The 20,648-nt window shown below is 37.4% G+C and overlaps 1 protein-coding gene across 12 annotated transcripts in view; it reads right to left on the reverse strand.

Moving 5' to 3' along the window:
* The window catches only part of EYA4 (EYA transcriptional coactivator and phosphatase 4), a 140,496-nt gene that overhangs the window by 64,703 nt on the left and 55,145 nt on the right, over nucleotides 1-20,648 (reverse strand). For 11 of the 12 annotated variants that reach the window (XM_039569817.1, XM_039569816.1, XM_039569811.1 and 8 more), the window contains exon 3: nucleotides 1,443-1,492. In XM_039569817.1, the coding sequence (XP_039425751.1) occupies nucleotides 1,443-1,492 (50 nt within the window). Of the gene's footprint in view, nucleotides 1-1,442; nucleotides 1,493-17,682; nucleotides 17,905-20,648 lie in introns of those variants that run through there. The other variant, XM_039569815.1, reaches the window with a different exon arrangement.

A 20,648-nucleotide genomic window follows, 5' to 3' on the forward strand; every position in this document is an offset into this window, starting at 1 on the left:
CAGACTTATTATGAAGATTTTAACTACACCTTGTAAGAAGTTTCCTGATGTGCAGAGATAGTAACAGTACATTGCACTCTGAGTCCCCAGGTTTGTTGCAGTTTGTTTTCATCACACTTTGATGAAATTACAGCAGACTGGAATTCATAGTTTTTCAGGGCTTGAGACACAATAGTCTCATTTGGGCAATCAGGACCCTTAAAATTTCGCACTTATATATGAGCGTTATGCTAAGCTGGGATTCTCGGTGTCAAAATACTCAGAAAAAACTTGACCTTTGTAATAAATTTTAGTCCAAAACAGCAGCACAGCAGATATGTTTTGTCATTTGGAAGGTACAAGTACTGAAGGGCAAAACGTGTTTCCACTGAAGTCCTGGTCAAAACTGCTGCTTACTACACTGAAAGCATATTTGGACTTTTAACTATCTCTTCCCTTTTCAGTTCTTACCAAACTAAATGAAAAGCCATATTAATAACAGCCATGAGCTAATCAAAGAAATTCAGATGGTGCACAGTGCAGCTCAAGACACAGAGACTATAATGGCCTTGGATATTTCAGGTGACCCCCAGAGGATCCTGCTGCAATAATTAGGGAACATAGTTAAGACATAGTTAAGGATAGGTTTGGGAGGAAACCCTGAATTATTTAACTTTTTTGAGTTTTAGTGACAATGTTAATGAAACGTCAGGTTTATTTTGCGTCTTTCCCCTCACAATGAAAGTTTCTGAGTTTTTATGACACTGAAATAGTCTTCTATACGGAAGCAAGACAAAGACAAAAAGCACTCACTAAAAATTGAAGAAAACTATCCACCGGTTTACTAATCACCAGGAAGATGCACATCTAAAACAACTACTACTTCACTTGCTCAAAATTATCCATACACATACATACATGCAAGAAGCATGGAAGTTAAACCCATTTCCTTTTTCCCATGTATGTGAAATTAGAAATGACTAGGCTGGAAAGAAATGTATGGCTTCTTCCCAGCTTATGAACACAGCATGTTTTTCACATGTGAAAACAAAAGAAGTTTTGGCAAGGACAAATTTTCCCAAATAAAAAATCAATTTTCCACTCTGGAAATGAACCATATTTTCAATAAACTTCAGGACTCAGGTACGCAGAAAAGGAATAACTGAAGAAAGTGACATTTGATCACACAGATTTCCCTACACTATTTAATAGTTGGGTTTTTTTCTTGATTGAAGGTGACTGTTCAGTGTTAGGGCATCATCTAAACTCAACAACCCAGACGCTAGGCTGCATCTTTGACTGGGAAAAGGAAAAAACCGCTTTTAGAGTAAAAACCATTAAAACTGATCCAACCACTCGTTCTTTGCAAAAGGGGCTCTGATGCTACAAGTCCGCAGCACAGCTCAGCCTCGCGCTCCACCACCGCAGCGCAGTCAGTCGGCGTCGGCCCTCCAGTACTGTACCTGGGATTCTGCGGCTCTGAACCATCGGACTCTGGACACGGCTTCTTCACCTGCAAAAGCAAAGCAGTGCTGGTTACTCTCACTCAAAACACAACTTCCTTGCTCTCCGTTCATGCACTTACAGCAGAACTTAAAGCGGATCCTGCTCTGCTCACCATGATCTCTATAAAATACTTCCCGCGCTTTACAGCAGCAGTTTGCAGTACTAAACAGTGTGTTTCATTATTATCCCATGAACAGCTGCCAACTGCACTTCCCCAGGCTCCATTAGTATGTAAAGCGTTCTGCTAAAATAGCTTGGGGAGTAGTCTTAACTAGGAACAAAGAAACCAAAGAACCAGGTTCCCCTCTTTGAAACGAGAAAGCCATACTGTTCTCAGCTTGGCCAAGAAATGTTTTCCCAACTGATACTGCTTCTGTTTCCTGCTAAAGCTCACAATAATAAACACCAGGTTCTGGGGCAAAGCGCACTGTTAGTTAAATAATTCATATGGTATTTTTCATTTTGTGAATCTCCTAACTGTATGTTAACTATATTTTCCTATTGCATCAATGAACACACACGCTGTTTTCACTCATATTTACAATATATAAGTACATAAAAGGAATTTCAGCTTCCAGCTTGATCTCCACAACACACTGCTGTAGGCTGATTGGAGGTGATAAAATCCATCATTGTCAAATAGAAAACTGCTCTCTTGCAGAGTAGGTATCTCCTTGGGATCTTCATGATTTCCAGTAAAAATTTAATTTTACCTTCTGGTAATCTAAATTACTTGTGTTTTCAGCAGCGGAAAAAATATTTTGCTCACTAGCTTGCTAATGCAGAATCCAGAAACCTCCTCTGTGGGCGGTTTCAAAGTTCCAGTTTTAAAGCCACCTAGAAATATCACTCACTGGGATTCACTTGGTGTGAGAGATACAATACAAAAAACATTCCCTTTAAAACCATGCAAGTTTCAGGATACCTTGCATCAAGAAACTCTTCTATACTTTTTTGTTACTATAAAAGTATTTAAGAGAAAGAAAATGTGACTGTGAGTCACTTCTACTGAAGTTACTGACAAATGACAAAACACTTACCCACTCCAACAGAAAAAAGGATTAAACGAATGCTAAATATTTTCCCTAAATCCCTCAGCTGAATGCCATGCAGCAGCAGTCATACAGGAGCCACTGGCAGAGCATGAGACACAGTCAGTGCTCACATAAACCCAAACTTGACAGGCACTATTTCATAAACATTCAGGTGCAAACATCATTGCTATAGTTTTATGTTAACCCCGCTGTTATTAAAGTAGTGAAGATCTGAAATACAATAAAATACTTCAGATACATAAACAGACGACCACCTACAATGAAAAATGCCTTCAATGTGCGTTATACACAAACATGGGAAATATTTATTCAGGTTGCTATACTGAGTGTCTCCTGATTGTCAATATCATAGGGAACTGTTCAAAAAATATATTTAAAATCATTTAAAGTCACTGAAATTACAACAGCCTCTCCTTGACAGGAAGTGTGTACTTCCAGGATCAGATTGTCTCAACTGAATTAGAGGGTTTGACCAGAAAAATAATATTTTCATTTTGAATCTAAAATATAATTTAAAATTATTGAAAACATAATGTATTTAGAACTATAACATACAATAACCTAACATAATTAAAATTAATTAAAAAAATAAGTATATTCCTAGTAGCTATTTAAACATAAATCCTAGTAGAGCTTCTTTTTCCATATCCCTTTAGCATACACTCACTTCCAGCATACTTTTGCTATCTACTTGCTCTCAAATTTACTGGCATTTACTTATTCCTTTCCCATTTCTTTGCTGTTTTGTGGTTGCCACCAGTAGCACTGTCTGTCACATTTGCACTGGGGCTCAGACCTCACTCCCCAGGTCAGGACAGTTCAACCACTGACTTTAATTGGCTGCTGGAGAGTCTGACAGTCACCCAGAAATCCCAACACCCAGGATTTGCAAAGTGATCGCATGTCCAGTGGTGGGCAACTACCACAGAAGCCCAAAGAGAGTACAAACATATATTAACATTATCTGAGCACTTTTAACATACAGAATATATTAAGACCCCTGGTTTTCCTGGGCAGGGATGAGAGATGCAGTAATTGGGTACTCACAGATGAGTTGTCCTACCACAGCTCACACTACTACTGCATTTTGCTTTGACTAACATTACAAAGCAATTGAAAGATTATGCTTTATCTGCTTGGTAAACAGTAAAAAAAAAAAGAACCTAAAAGCCAACAACAAAAAACTCAACTGATAAAGTTTGGTAAAAGTGGAAAGGTCACAGCAAAAAAGCCACTGACCAAATGTATCAAAACGACTCACCTCCTGTGTGATGCAATAAACTTGGGGAGAAAAAAGTGGGCATTTTTTTATTTAAGAATATTGCAATGAAAGTAAAATACTTCAAAAAGTGAGAATGTCTCAGGTTTGCAGCTTGGCATATAGATGATGCAGTTCATCTATGATCACTACCTGAAGAAATGCGCAGTACCACAGAGTACAGATTTGGCTTTTCCTCTGAGACTAAATGTAAACTTCATTGCGTATCTTTAGGGTCCCTCTTTGAGAGAAAAGATTTAATAAATAAAAATGTTATTTCTTAAAGGAGGAACAGGCATGGGATTTTCTTTCAAGTGGCCATATGGAATGAACACCATTTCTCTTCAAGGCTACTCAAGTAGCAAAACAGATTCTGTTATTCATAAAATTATGCCACCCTTGAAGGTGAACAGAAAATCACTGTGAAAACTTCTGATCAAAGACTAAATATTGTTTCCTTTGTCTTCAGCTACACTGTTTTACCTCTTAATCTGCCTTGCTGACTGTTTTCAAAATAATTAACTTTCACTAACACCACATTTATTTACATTCTCATGTGTAAATGCGATAAAAAGAACCTTTTTCTTTACTCCTGCTGTTTTCCTTTCCCCCCTCTCTGTTTACACAGGTTTTCTCACCATTTTAGTTAAATGAATGTTGAGAGTCATTCACAAGAGTAAGTTTCAGTTTGAATTTTGTCAAGCTGCACTGAACTCTCCTGCTCTGGTTGCCTGCTACAAAATTTTTGAAGAGTTTCAGCTAAAAAATCCTTAAATACAAATATTTGTGAGAACAGACTGTTGTGTTCATGTTTTAAAAGTCACATCATTATGCTGCCCATTGGCTTCAGCTCCTGAAAGTTGGAGGCAAAATCCCAAAACTGAAAGGGGAGGGGCAGAGTTTGAGGTGTACAGATACCCAGGAATTATAATTTCTGTGAAATTTTGCCCACATTTATTTTAGTTTGTAAGATTCTAAAAGCCCTGTTGTCACACTGTTAGTGAACTCCTACAGTTTGGGCCCTGAATTTCTGAAGATCCTTTCTGCATTGAATAGTCTCCATCTCAAAGATGCTGGTGCTGAACAAGCCTTGGAATTACTTCTGAGTGCCAGGAGAACCCCATGCCATGAGGAAATTTGACATTATCAAAACTGTCCCTCTTTGCTTTTTACTGTGCAGTACCCTGGGTACACGGTACCCAGGCAGTACCCTGAAAGAAAAAAATCCTGTAGACTCAAATTAAGGTAGGAAAAAATGGAAAAAAAAAGAACAGGGAGAGGGAACAGAAATCAGGGGACAAAAGAAGAATGAGCTCTTGATGGTGGCAAAACTAAAGGAGAGAAGAAGCCAAGGGAAAAAAAAATGTGACAGATGCAGGGGCAGGGTGTGGACAGCAGAAGAATATGGGGACTGGTTGAAGTGGGACACCACAGTTTGCTCTCCTCTCTTCTAGATTTGGGACTAACAACACAAACACAGGCCTAAGCACTTGTCAGAGACCTGTGAAACTCATTACAAAAGTCATTAGTGACCAGTCTGCCCAGAGCAATAGACTAGTTCTGCCTCTGCAGCTGTATGAAGAACTAATTAATGATCCAAGCTGGGAAAATACACTTTCAACTTAGAAGACTGTGTATAAATGTTACATTTATGCAGAAAAATGAAGGTCTCATTTGGCTTAAACTGGGGAAAAAATAATCAATGTTTTATACAATATCTACCTTCACCTCTGACTTGGTTCAACAGATTTCAAATATGAACACTGTTAAAAGTGCCTGATTCTATGAAGGGACTGTGAAAAAGAGATGCGTTTATTAGACACCAAAGAACTGCAATAAATATTTGATATGATTTTTATATGATAAATATTTATATGATGAAGGATTTTTTTATTAAGTATGGGCTTTGGCTGCTTCATGTTTAACAAAGATAGACTGAGGAACATTTAAAGAAAAATCTAACTATGCGTTCACTGAAAAAAAAAGACACCCCCTGGAAAGCCTAGTATGTCAGGTAATAAGATCTGCACCATAATGCATAGGAGGCTGAATTTCCACAGGCCATATTAATTCTGGCATTTCCTTGCTTCTGATGTTTTTCTTTGCAACATTAACATCTTTTAACATGATTTTATTGGACCCCATTACACTAAATGTTAAACCATGAAATGGTCCTGCTCTATGAGGTGTTCTCACACACACACACTGGAGGTATTAAACTTGTAATGCAACACAGGTGAGAAATCCCTTCTAACACCTACAGCTGAAAAATCTTGCCACATCAGCACTAAATTATTCTGGCAATGAATCTGCTGCGTTCCCTCATATACTGCATCAATCATGGCCTTGAGGATCCCTCCTAAATCAGTAGGTGTGCAACAGTGCTGAGCAGAGCCTGCAATGCTTTGGGCCTGGAGGAAGCAGCTAGGCATGGGGGAGCTGTGGAGGCTCTAACACCAAGGAGACAAGAATGAAGAAAGAAAAGTACTTTTTGCAGACCCAAGGACATCTAAAAGCACATCTTTGTGCTTACTCAGCCTGTGTGATTGCTCTGGAGTATAGGCAGAAGAAGTGCACTTCTACTGCCTGGATGAGTCCCCTCAGCAAATTACTCTGGAAAAAGTTGACCCACCTCTACTTGCTGTCCAGGTAAGGGACTATGTCTGTAGAGCAACTCCAGGAGAGGATGGCACAGGCAGGGGAACAATTTGATGGAAATATATGAGAAGAATACAGCTCAGGGTATTTGTAGCACTGTGATGAGAATAAATAAAGAATAGCTCTCCTCAAATGTTTCTTAGATGCTGACTTTGACAGTGTTTATATGGAGTTTTATAACCACCTTGACAACAAAAACCTTATCAGAGACTGTCTTTACAATGCCTTTGTGTACATAATTTGCCAGAGATTTCCTTTGCTGCCATGACATCACTGCTATCACAAAACTAATAATGTCATTTGCTTGACCAACCAAAACAGGGCAAGGGCTTGCTCACAGATACAGTGCTGAGATTTAGCCACAAATTGTAGCCATGCAGAAAATATATATGCTTTTGATTTAATTAAAAAAACCCCACAATGAAAGAACAAATATTATTGAGAATGAAGCAGTTTTTTGATGACTAAATTCAAATAATACTCCAGCTACACGTCCTGTGAAGACAAAATCTCAGTGACACTTGTGCAAAATCAAAAAAATGCTGAGTAGACCTAGAGAAACATATGAAAAGAATTCTAAATAATCCCAAATTCTGAACTGATTTTTTCACAGTAATTCACTATTCTGCCACACTTCCATAAATCTCATAAAGATTTCACTTACTTAAACCTAGTGATAATAATAAAATTATATAAAGTTTTTTATTAAAATGCAATATTAAATGAAATTAAAATGTATATGAAAAAGTAAGGCTACATACTTATGCACAATCAAATTTTAATTACATTTCTGATGGAGTTAAAAACCCATACACTGATGCTACTGTTGAGTGAAAGAGCTTGAAGCAATAGAAAATTGATTTTTTCCCCCTATTTTTCACAATGCAAAGACTGTACATAGCTGTATTTTAACTGAATCACATCCTGAAGTAGATTTGTCATATTTCAGCGGGTCTGAAAACAAGAGTTCTGATTGCAGTGGAAGAATGAGGAAAAATACGCTACATTAATTAATTTAACGTTCACTATTAAAGGAGTTTTTTGGTTGTTGGTTTGTTTTTTCTTAATGCAAGTCTGTATGAGCTAGTCCTCTAGTGGAAACATTTCTGCTCATCACCTAAACTGGGTTTAGCTAATCAATGGTCTCTTCTATTCTCATAGTCATGAGATCAGTATGCCATCAGCTAAAATTGACAACTCTAATCACAACAAGATTGAGGTTTGAATATGCAAATTCTTTTTTTATGAAAGTAAAGTGCAAATTATTTAAAAGTTTTGAGTATGAAAGCACACTGCTGATGCTGACCTTTGCATTTTATGTAGCGCAGTAGAGGAGACTTCATATTCAAAGACATCAGATATGTTTCCGTGTCTCTAGGGTGTGAGAGCCAGGGATGGGAACAAGGAAAGTCACTGCTGTTCCACCATCACTTCTCTTTTCCCATCCTAAGATGGATTTGTTCTCAATGAAATGTATCATTGCTACCCTCCTGCCTTTGCCTCCTCTTTCCAGAGCAGTACAGTAGTAACTCTGGTCTGCACGACTATGTATACAAGTTAGGCATGCATACTAAGATGTATGCCTAACTTGCAAGGAAAACTAATCCAGAAGGAATATATTTAGTATTAAATACCCACAGTTCAGGAATCTAAATAGGTCTAGGCTTGTCATGTAAGGCTACCTTTACATCCAACAGAAAGATACAGATGTATTTCAGCTGACTTAGAGTAGTTATCTATTTCAGACAGAGAGGAATTACACCAAATTAATTGTGACTAAAGGTTTCAACTCTCCACTTACCTGATGAAATGCAGGTAGTTGGGAAACACTGAGGAATTGGAATGGTGCTGCCAAAGAGAGAGACACACAACCTGTGTGTCTCATTACATCCTCCATGAAATCCTCTTTGCCAGAAACACTGATTATAACAGTGGAGAGAGATAGCTCCCATGAAGTTTCATGTTTCAGAGCCTCAGCTCCTTTGAACCAGTCACCGATCCTAATAATTTTAAGAAGGAGCTATGCCTTACAAAGCATACAATAGTCTTAAATTTTGGGACAATCTTCATGACTCTCACAACGTTTTGGATTTTCTGTACAAACTGCTGCCAAGAACAGTGTGGACGAACGAGACACCAGTCCACGGACAGCCCAAAAAGCTGCAAAGAAGCACTGCATTTCCTTTTGATCTTATTTCACCAGACTGGAGTGATGAGCAGTGACACACTAGAGCTCTTGCTGGAGAGCACATTACATACACATTGAAGTTAATGGGAATTTAATCAATTCAGGTAAATGCCTTTTTCATACTTCCAGTGAGACTATAATGACAGTTTCTTTTGGGCACACTGCACAGTCTTACCATTGGCATAAGCCTTTGTAAAACATAAATCGGAAAGCTTTATCCAGTATGAAACTGTGTTTCTACTGAGAAGTTTTAGAGAATGAAGGTGTCATTAAGGTGACATGAATTGATAAAATCTGAGAGAACTTTAATGCCTCAATTTTCTTATTCATATTCTATCATTGGGGACTAAACATTCCTTCCTTGGTAATTTCTTGTTAGTGGAAGGGTTTCCTACGTGTTCGTTTTTGCAACATGACTAATGGGTTCACACAGTTCAGACCTCTAAGCGTCTTTAAAATCTTTTATACCTGCAAACATTTTTAAAACACATTTTAAATTGCCTTTGGCACAAGCACACTAAAAATATCAGAGGGTGTAACAGCCAAGTCATAATTTAAGTGATTAGAACCTGTAAAGTACTAACTTCTACATTTTGAAAAGCATTTATGCATGCACTGTGGGAAAAATTGGCATCCTTTTTTTCTTTTTGTTTGTTTGTGTACAATGAAAGAAGGAAATATGCCTTCCCTTAACTGGTGGGTCAGGCAGGGCAAATGCCACACTACAATGGCACTTTTTGTTTCAGCCTGGGTTACCTAATAGCTCAGAGCTCACAGAACACTTTTTTCCTGCAGTTGGGAGGATGGGCCTGGCTCCCTTTGAAAAAAGAAAAAAGAAAAGAGAAGAGAAGAGGGAAGGCATTACCTCCCCATTTATAAGTTCCAAAGGCCAAAGGTTTGGAAACTCTACCAGCCTGGAGCTCATTTATCAACAAATTCAGATTCAGGAAAAAATACTAAAGTCCTAACTCTGATTTTCTCTCATTCTCGTTTCCTTTTCTTTCTCTCACATTATTTTCCTAGCTCGCTCCCTCCTCCCCACCCCTACCACCTCTTAAAAAATGCCACACCAACCTAAACACAAGCCTTCGGCCTTTTTTTGCCTTTTCAAGTCAGCAGTATGTCTCAGTCAAGCTGACTCTGCAAGTATACCCTTGGTGTCTTCCTGTTGTCTTCCTGGTACCTCCAAACTGGAAATCAGCTAGAAGATACCATTCTTAATCCAGACATGGAAAAATGCTTACTGTTTTTACTCCAGTTATATCCCCATGATCTCTTCCAGTTTTGTTGCAGTCACACCATTTTTTTTTTTGTGTTTGCTTTTTAAATATCAGCATTCCCAGATACCATTGATCTCTTTTCAGGAAAAAACATACTGAAATGCAGGAAAACAGCTATGCTGTGCAATGCTTTCTAGATTTCATCTTGTGATTCCTCAATTTCACAGAAATATTGTAAACAAACTAGGTGTATCAAAACTGCTTTGGAGATTTCATTCAATATTCAAAGGAATATCAAGTCATCTCCTGTTATATGCATAAAATTCAGAGCCTCCTCAGAAAACCTGAACTTATTTTCTTTCCTCCTGCTTTTCAAAACCAGCCAGGGCCAACAAATGCAAAGAAAAAAAGGATAAACTTTGAAGCTGAAATTTAAAGCAATGAAAGTCAGGAAGTTCAAAAGTTAATGTTCCTATGGCTGTGTTAACTTGGCCATGTTGCAAATAGAGCATGCAAATACTTCAAGCTATTTTATTAAAGGCCTGTAGTACCGTGCCATAAAGCTGTTTTCTTTTCATGTGGAAACCAACTTGTATGGGGAACAGTACAGTGTATTTCTACTGCTAATGCTGACTTCTCCACTGCAAGTCAAGTATCCCCGCCTCAAGGCACTTCTCTGTTCTGACATTGCTGGTGTCTCACTGGAATCCAACTTTCCCTAAGTTCACCCAAGAGCTTACATACTGACCACTGCAGGAACAAAGGACAACTTCTCTCCTGACTTATTTGCCTCATCAGAAAATAATCTGTCTTTCCCCTTGAGACCAAAGAACATTTGTCACAACTTTTCCATCCCTCACTTAGATGAAATTTAAACAAATGGCCTTGTCGATCATCTCCTCCTTTCTGCTCTTTACTATCCTGGTTTTTACCAAAGAGCATATTGATACCCCAGTGCAGTAAAAAACATGATCTCACATCTATCAAATACTCATCCTCACCACAGATTATGAAATACATACATGTAAAATACCCTGATTTAGCAAAGAATTTATTTTACTCCCCTTGTACTTTTCTGCTTGTCTTCTGTGTTTTTAGTATACATATTGCCATGTGCTAAGGTTAAAAGAGATCAGCCCCCAGAAAATCTGCCTTATTCTTGGTCAAAAATGTTATGTCTCTTAGCTCCACTGAGAGCTCACCCACCAATGCTGGGTCAGTGTTAAGTAAGCAACGTCTGAAAAACCATCAGTTTCATTATCCTCTCAGTCTTGAAGAAGCATACTCATCATCTGCATTCTTCATGCCAGAATTAAGGGACTTTAAAGACAAGGACTGTGGTTTTCAGCTATATTCAAAAAGCTCAGGAAAAGAAAAACAGCTCTAATGTGTTCACAGTACCCTCACTTGATGTGGGTAGTTTTTGCACAAACTCTGTACTAATTAGTTTTCAAGCACTAAAGTCTTCATAGAAGTACAACCTGTTTAACAATGAATGAATACCTGACTTGGGTCACAGTCTGACAGAATGGGATGGAAAAGTTTGGGTACACTGAAAGCATTGTATATGGATTCAGCTACATGACAACTTGATTTATTGGCAATCCAAGGAAAGTTCCTAGGCTGAGGTTTGAATTACTCCAGACAACGTGGTAAGCTCTTCCTACAGGCTCTTCCAAGTTTAGCTACTTGTTCACTGCTGCCAATTTTGCTCACATACTTTTTGGCCAACTTTTCTTCACTGTTGGTCTTACCCAAGCTGTAAGAGCCAGATGTAATGGTAGGAGACCAGTTATTACCTTCAGTGTCTGCCAAGATAATGCATTCTGTGTGACCTGTCCATCACACATATGTCATAAAGAATAAGAGGTAACATTCTACATTTCCTTCAGAAAAGGAGAAGAACTACTTCAGCTTTTAAGTATGCTTAGTGTGCAGCTAGTAAGAAGGACTCAATTCAGTTCCGTGTTTTTTGGATCCTTCTTCATCTCTCAGGAGAGACAACCATATTCAATTGACAAAGTTGTAAGTGACACAGCGTACCAGAAAGATGAGACAATATAACTGAGCATTATTCACAGAAAATTAAGAGCATCTGAGTTCTTTATTACCTAAATGTTGGTGGTTTTTATCAGAAAAAATACCCGTCATTCACTGTGCTCCTTCACAACCCTGAAAGGCAGGAGTGCATGTATGCTGAATACATGTATGGAGACCTGGGAATGCAAACAGGCTCTTTGTGACCAACTGCAATGACTGTGGAGTGTGATCCAGTTCCTCCAAGTTCTGCATGGGCTTCCGCAAGAGTAACAGCAACAGCTGCCTGAGCTGATACTGTATTGACTCCTCCAGCAAAAGGCATTCTCTGAGCCGAGCGGTTGTCAAGCTTGGGACAAGCCCACAAAGATTTAAGCTTAGTCCTAAATTGGATCATGGTGGCCTGTTACTGTCAATGAAACAATTCAGAATAATGAAGGTAAGTCTGAATATGCCTTTGTAGGACAGGAGGCTCAATTAATGCCAAGAAGCAACAGGTGGACAGAGAAATAAGACAGGTTGGAGGGAGGATGAACAAGGTAATATGAGCAGGTATTATGAACACGATTTTAGCCCAGCACCTGCCTACCTATTAACAGCTGGCAGAGTTCTGTAGGCATTGTGGAAGATAGGAATTACGTTAAAACAGTGCTAAAATAAAATAAAACTAAAAAGAACCAGGCACAAAGCCCCAACAATAAAAACTGTTCTGCTCTTCTGTGGTAGCTTTTCTCCTGGTAGTAGATCAAAAGTATTCAGCTATAAATATCTGACTTTAACACAGATAGTATCTATGAATCTGATCATGAACAAACAAATTGGTCTTTGAAAACAGCCCAAGATGAAGTCATTAACTAATTGTACAACACTAGTATGTTTTGCACAAGCGCTGAGGCCATTCCAATCAAAACCACCTGCTTAAAGCATATGCAAATTATTATGCTACAAATAATTTAAAAAGTGTATTCAAAACTGGGAAAAAAGTGGAAGGAGAAGGTAATAAACAAGTGCACATCATACTCTACTTAGAAAATTACCGAGTAAATCTCCTGTATATTTACAGTGAACAGCTGTGCTTTTTCCTAGCTTCATACATTTGTGTTTTCCCACATTACTGAAGCTAATTTGTTTAGGATTTTAGCAACAATTTCTAGCAGCTGTTGTAACATTTATAAACTACTTCAGATAACTAAGAACTTCAGCAACCTATTTCTCTCATAGTAAGGATGCAAAAAGTTATTTGTAGTTCAAACTACTTGATGGTGAAAATGAAATGATCAGTGTTTTGTGGCCCAGATGTTATCCAACTGGTGAAAAAATAATTTGTTAGAGGTAAGATAAAAGGACACACAATGCTGCAGTGTAAAATCTCACAAACACTGGGTATAAAGTAAAGACCTATTCACATGCGTTTGGATCATCAGGGAGCCAAATTTACTTTGTTTCGGGTTACTTTAATTTTCAGTACCTTTGGAATATATCAGTAAAAGTCAAAAAAATGCTGCTAAGAAATGAGTCTTTTTTTTCTGGGTTTTTTTGGTGTTTTTTTTGTTTGTTCTTTTGGTATTTTTTTAAGGGTATAAGAAAAAGAATAATAATTTAGCAAAGGCAAATGGATAAAATACTTTCTAATAAATACATAGGAAAATACACTGCACATAATGTGTGCTATAGTTACTATATGCTAGTAAGCACCACAGAAGCAAAATCCTGTGTGGTGAGACTACTTTTCATAGATTTAGATTTGATTATTCGAATATTAATGAACATTTACAACGCAACATTCGTTAAAAACCCTATTAATATGGTAGGGTTAAAACATCATTCAGGGAAATTAATCATAAAAGAATAAATGATTAATTGTATCTGTACACAGGAATACAGCATACATTTGGTTGTATACTAGTAACAACAGCCACAATTAGAAAGTACACAATTTTGGTTTTGTCACTTGTGTTATGCTGTAGTTCTTAGCACTACTCAGAATAGTTATATTTATAGCATAAAGTATGTAAATAAATCCCAAACTATCAGCTAATAATATATTTTTCGTTATTAGCCAAGGGGGACAACATCAGAGGCAATATAGCTCTTAAAACTCTGCCGCAAGAAGGAACCACTTGACAGATCGTATTTCAGCTCACATGTAGGCCAATTTTGTCTCTTTTTTCAGGTTTGAAAATTTGACTGGCAATATCTCACTACGGATCTTTAGTATATCCAAAGAGATTTTCATTTTGTAGTATTAATACTGCTATATTAAAATGCATAATTTTAAAATATTTGAAAGTATGTTTTAATTTTAAAGTTGTTTTATAAACAAAATAGTTGAACTAGCTTTCCAGAAGCAATTAATTAACTTTGTCAGGGTTTTTTTTCCAAATTCATACCATTTTGTTTATATTTGCTGTCTTCCAGTAAATTCTTTAACCAGCAGACAGTTACTTGGAATAAGGAATTCTTCCAATTTATTTTGGATGGTTTTATATACCCATCTCAAGTAATAAAGAAAAAAAACCTCTTTAGTTTAGGGAAATATAATAACCAAGATTCCCTAAACTCTCAAAGCATTCAAAACAAAAATAAAGAGACTTCTTAATAGTGACGGATGAATTTCATGTACCCAGGGCAGTGTCCAGGAGTTGCAATAAAGTGTATTTGCAACGCATCTGCAGCCATTTCTCCCACAAGAGTCTGCACATTCTCCCCTAGTCCAGACAAGTGAGCAAGTGTCCTTCGTCTCCAGCTCAACATGCCAAATCTCCTGCATCTTTCGACCCTCCTCCCTTCTCTTCTGTCTCCCCAACCCGACCCTGGAATGTTTTGGCCACGAGGTTAAGAAAGATTCCCCCATTTATCACAACCTGCCAAGCACAACAGGGTCACAGTCCCAGCCCCGGTGCTATCACTTAGCTAATCCAGCCTCGGCACAGGCATGAAACTTCAAAGATATTTTGCCATGGGCAAAAATTAGTCCTTATTTGCTTTAAAATCCAAGTATCAATCAAGTTAAACTGCGCTTCAGTGGAGCTAACATTTTGAATGTTCAGAGCAACATGGACATTTGGTTCTTAGCTGTGACTCTAATTGAATGCAGAGCTCACCTTGAATAGCATTACAAATACTTCAAGTACATCAAAATTCTCATCATGAGACAATTCATTTTATCCATGAGAAAGCCCTTGATAAAAAGAACTGTTCAATAGTTGATGTAAACACACAAAAGCACCTTTTGGTGTATGTGTGCAAATAAATACAGACAATACACACAGAATCTCTGTTTATGTTAAATCACTTCAGATTATTTTAGGCTCCAAAGGTTTTACTATGAGTTATAGAAGATGAGCAGCCGAACTTACATGATTGTAGAGGTCTGTTAATGACTTTTAAATATCCCTGAAATTAATGTGAAGAACAATTACAGATTCACTATAAGAATGAGCAAAGGACTTTTCTTCAATATCTAGGAAGCAAATCATAAATTGTACCTAGGTAAAATCATATGGAAATTTTACTGTCCTGGGTGTCTGCCTACCACTTTTCGTTCAACCCAATGCAAGCAATACGATAATTATGTTTTTTAAATCAATCCAGGTTATTCTTCAATGTCTATTTTTAACTTCATCCTTATGGGCTAAAATGGGATCCATATTAAAATCATATTTTTAAAAAAAACTTCACCTTTTCTTCAGGTATTTATTTATAATTGAATACTGTTTAATTATGTATTAATTCAGAGTAATGACTGAATATTGCAAAGAGAAATAAACCACATAGATAATATCTTTCCTGTAAAGCTATTGCTGAAATAGATATCATTTATTTTTTTCCAGTCATATGATTGAAAATATTTTTAATAAAATAAAATATAAAAAGGAAATAAGTAGCATATTAGCTACAGCATTAAATTCTGCAAACTGCTCACGTGCCTTTTGTACATAAATTTAATACAGCCATGCTCTCCTTTCATTTAAAAATACTGAAACATGTTAAATTTTGATCCCTTGTGAATAACATTTACTAAATAAGTTTTACAATTCAAAGCTTAAAACTGAATAAAGTGCTTAAAGTGCTAATTATTTCCTCTATTCTCCCAAAGTAAATGTAAATTCAATAAAATTTATGTATAGCTATTTGCAAAGAAAACAACAGAAAACAAAATATAAAAATGATAGGTAAGCATGTGAACGAGACAGTATGTAGAGTGTTTTTTCATCTGCTTCTTCTATTTAACAGTAAGTTCAGACATTTTCTCCGACCATTTTAGAAAATAGCCTTGACTTCTAATTCCTGTGGCAGATGAATTAGCTTCCCTGTATGGCCACTCTAACATGCATATGTATGTGCAAGCATGAGCACACAAATGTACAAACATACAGATATTTTCTAAAGCCAAATTCAAGTTACTTTGCTTGATATTATCCACATTCACACAAGATTGCTGCTATTTGATTTGCTGTACCATTTAATAAGGTATACTAAGTACTTTTATAAATCTCAAATTATTTTGGAAAAATGCTTCGGTAAGAACTATTTTTTAATTTAGGAATTTAAAATATTAATTGGTTTACATACCCTTTTCAAATTTACATTTGATTTACTTAAGAAGAAATTGTAACAGCACAAAAGGTACTAAGACAGTCAAAACCTGTTTAGCTGAAATGTATTTCAGAAAATAGTGAACAGACCAAGGAAAGAAACATGTAACTGGATCCTGCTGCTTGCTGCTTACCAGATCACAAGCACAAAATCAAAGAACTTACTGGCTGCAAGAATTTATCATACCTTTCTTCCAAAGAGGTTCCCTACCTATTACAGATCCCTATGGCTGTAAATGCTTGCTTACAGCTGGACCAAATCCCCTTGCTCTTTCTTTCCTGGGACTTTGCTTGCTGCTCTAGGTTAATAAAACAGCACTCCCAGAGTGAACCCCTCCTGAGTTTCCCTGAATGAAACAGACTTTTAAGGAGCAGTAATCCCCATGCCAGCTCCCACCGCAGCCTTTGCACTGCTGCTCTTGCTGCTGCGCGGACCCCACGGCAGGGAACAGCATTTGACTACAACAGCAGTACATGCACATGAGTTCCCTGAAAAAAGCTTTAATCACAATTTATTCTCAAAAAAATGGTCTGTTCAATTGCAAAGTGCATGAAAAAAAGTAGATAATGTTACAGAGACAGAGCGGACTTTGGAGCAGGTAGGACCGATGCTTTAGCGTATTTACACTTCAGCATTATTTGTTCCAAATGTATGTCTAATCAACTTAGAAATTAACTAAATGGATTTGAATGAAGTATTAGGAAAAATATTATTTTATTGTATCCACAGTTTTTGTAGTTTAGGGCTAATTAATTTGAACTCAACTTATGTCTAGACACCTGTCTCAGCATACTGGCCCTTAAGTGTCTCTTATAAATATGTTATTGAATAACACACCAAGGAACTGCTCACAGATTTGACAAAATGTGACATTTGCAGCACGTTATAGAACCACACATTTTATTTCTTATAGTACTTAACAAGTAAGCTCCTGTGTTAAAAAAATGCTGCTCCTGAAAGAACCTGATGAATCCAGTCCTGTCTAAACTCCTGTACTCTAGAGCCACCATGAACAAATACCTTGTTCCAAAACTAGTTTGAAACTGCTACTACAGAAACTAAAATCAAATCTCCTTTTCAGAACAGAATCTGAATGGGAATTAATACCCATTTATATTTTCCATTTTACCACTAAAAATCACTTGCATCAATATCACAAATTAAAATCCATCATAACCTTACCTCAGTAGTCTCTGAAGAACAGAAACCAATTCCCCAGATATGCAAAGTCAGTTTCCAGGACAAAAAAAAAAGAAGAGAATATCTGTTACGTTTCACACTAATTAACTTCCACTGTAGAGCAGCTAAGGTGTTCAGGCAGACCTTCAGGACCAAAAAGCTTTTGCATCAGTCAGCTAGGACTTTTTAAACTCAGGAATACTGAAGACACTTTGTTCTTCCTTGAACTGTCATGCCGAGCCGAGCACAGTCCGGTTACTTAAGTTAACTAGGAGGAGATCTGGATAGTAAACAAGCTTGGCTCTGTCCAATGGCTTTCCACACCCTCCTGTTTATAGTAAGATGACTTGCATTCAGAGGTCACCCCATCAACAGCTCCTGTCTTTCAGTGGGTATCTAATGTGCTGCATTTATCCCAAGGCTCTTTTAATGAAACCACCTTCCTGGTCCCTGCTCGCCTGCTGTCGCTATGACACATCTGCTCCTTATTGTGCAAAGCCCTATTAAGTGTTAAAATATACAGAAAATATACCTGGGCATATATTCTGCAAGTAATTCAGGTATTTATAAGTGCTTACCTTGACTGAATATTAGCAACAGAAAATCTTTTTAAAGATCAAAGAATTTTGCCAGCAACATTCATCTTGTGAATAAAAGAAATTCAAGAGGAAGGAAGATGGATGTCATTGTTTGATCTGGATTTAAAACTTCTACAAATACTCCCCAGAAGGATAATGCATGTGCCTGTGCCAGATAATATTTACTTGAATATGTTAACATGCTGGAAACAAGAGATGAGGAGTGTCCTCAAGCTCTGCTGTAAAATGATACAGAGCCAAGAAAAACAAGGGTCAAGTGCCAGGACCCCAGTGAAAACACTAAGTCCGTTCTGGGCTGAAAGAATACATGGAATTTATGGTTCTTACAAAACACAGTACATCTGCAGCAGTGTAGAGCCTCCTAGCTCTCATTTTTTAGGCATACAAGTGCTACTGGTTACAAGAGGTTTGTGATCCAACTGGCAATTGTTGTTTTCTACATACAGCACTGCAAACCAAAAGAATAAAGCTCCAGGAAGTTGCTTATCACAACAGATAGATCTAAATTAATTATATCTTAAAATGAGAACAAGAAAATTGTGTTTAGTATTTTCCTCCAGAAGTCTTATAAAAATAGGAATTCTAAATTTCTACCAGTACTTTTCCTCACTTCTTAGCCATCGGGCAGCACTAGGAAGTTCAGCCTTTTTTCAGTGGGGATGTGAAACTGAAGATGGCACTCTCTCCCCATGCAAACACGAGCCTGACTACTGCTGAGAAATGCTCTTTGAGTGAAAGTTACACCTGTAGCACATTTTCGGCACTATTTTTTGTCACCACTACAGCATCAAAATGACAGATAGCAGCTTGGCTCTGCTGAAGCTAATAAAACATGATTGATGAACTGGGCTAGAAAGCCATGGCTATTCAGATTAGGATATTTGTGCCATCATTTGACAGGTTCCACGCCTTATTATTAGAATGGACTGTCAGGACTATAAGGACCACTAATAAATACATCCATCCAGATTCCCTGATGATGTTTTTTGTACTTAAACCTACTAATGAAGTTTAAATATGAAAGTTTTTTTCATGTGAAATCTTGCTAAATTTTTCTAAAATACTTGTGCTTGGAAATACAATATACTTCCTTAAACAGGTGCCTGTCAGCTGCTATAATCTCATGCACTGAAATCCAAGTAATCCTCATTTTACTGCATTATGTGGCATAATGAAGACCCACCTCTCTGACAATGAAAACCCACTGAAGCATATATAAAGTACTGGGGAGAACATAATCAGCTTTCAGATGTTGTTTTTGACATTAGCTTTGGGCATAACCTCATTCTTAACTACTGAAACAACACATCAGATGTGGAAGGTGGCTAGTCAAGATTAGTTGGGGTTTCCACCACCAAAAGAAGGGAAACAAAGGAAAAAGCTGTTGCAGTAAATGCTGCCAAAGAAGACTGAAAGCAGCAGGATGTACATGAACAGGGGGCTCCAAGGCTCGAATCCTACTCAATTAATTACAGAGAGTCTTCACAGTAGTGGAGAGTCCTCACAGTAGCAGATAAGGAACAAAATTTTTCTCTTCTTCTACCAGGCATCGGGCAGAGGAAAATCTGCCTGGGCTTGGACTCCATTAACAGTTAAGGAGCACACCAACACTTCCTCTGAATACCTCTGTGTGCAGGAGGTCCTCACTTGGCAGCTTCAAAGCCAAGCAGATTGTTTGCCACTCCCTGCCACCACCTCACCTCTGTATTCCCATCTTCTGTCACTAACAAGAATGAAAGGACCAAAGAAACAACCATCAGCCTTCCTCCTTTTCCCAGTTAAACAAGACAATTTTATTGTTTCTCAAGTCTGGATGCCTGGAGGCAAAGTACAGTCCCACACACTTGTAAAAGTAGTTTATCGCATAGTGGTGATAAAAAATTTCTATGCCATAGTCTGGTGCACACTGGTACTGTCAAAAGATGACCAGAGAAAAATATTGCATCTACAGCATGTGCTCCTTTCTCAGACTGATGGACAGGGAAACCTGTCCCAACATCCCTGCGATGGATTAACTTCTCTGCAAACTGAGATTACTAAAGGGAAGATGTATTTTATTGACACATAAATCAGAAGCATCTTCGTGCCCTTTATTTACAACATCATTCTAAGGACACAAATGTAACAAAAAGGAAAACAGCAGATATTAGCAAAGAAACATTGCAGTCATTCCAGAAAATATGAAAGCATGAAATGTTAAGTATTTTGAATTTCTCAATTAGTGCTGCAACCAAAAGTGCTTGGTTTAGAGTCACAGTAGTGAAAATTACTTCCAATACTATTTTTTCCTGTTCTAAACTTTGTGTTAGATGCTGTTGTTCACTGTTTGCCTGCAATACAGAGAACACCAAACCAAAAAGAAAAGCCAGC

The sequence above is a fragment of the Corvus cornix genome, chromosome 3 (genome assembly GCF_000738735.6).
Source record: "Corvus cornix cornix isolate S_Up_H32 chromosome 3, ASM73873v5, whole genome shotgun sequence".
Taxonomy (NCBI): Eukaryota; Metazoa; Chordata; class Aves; order Passeriformes; family Corvidae; genus Corvus; species Corvus cornix.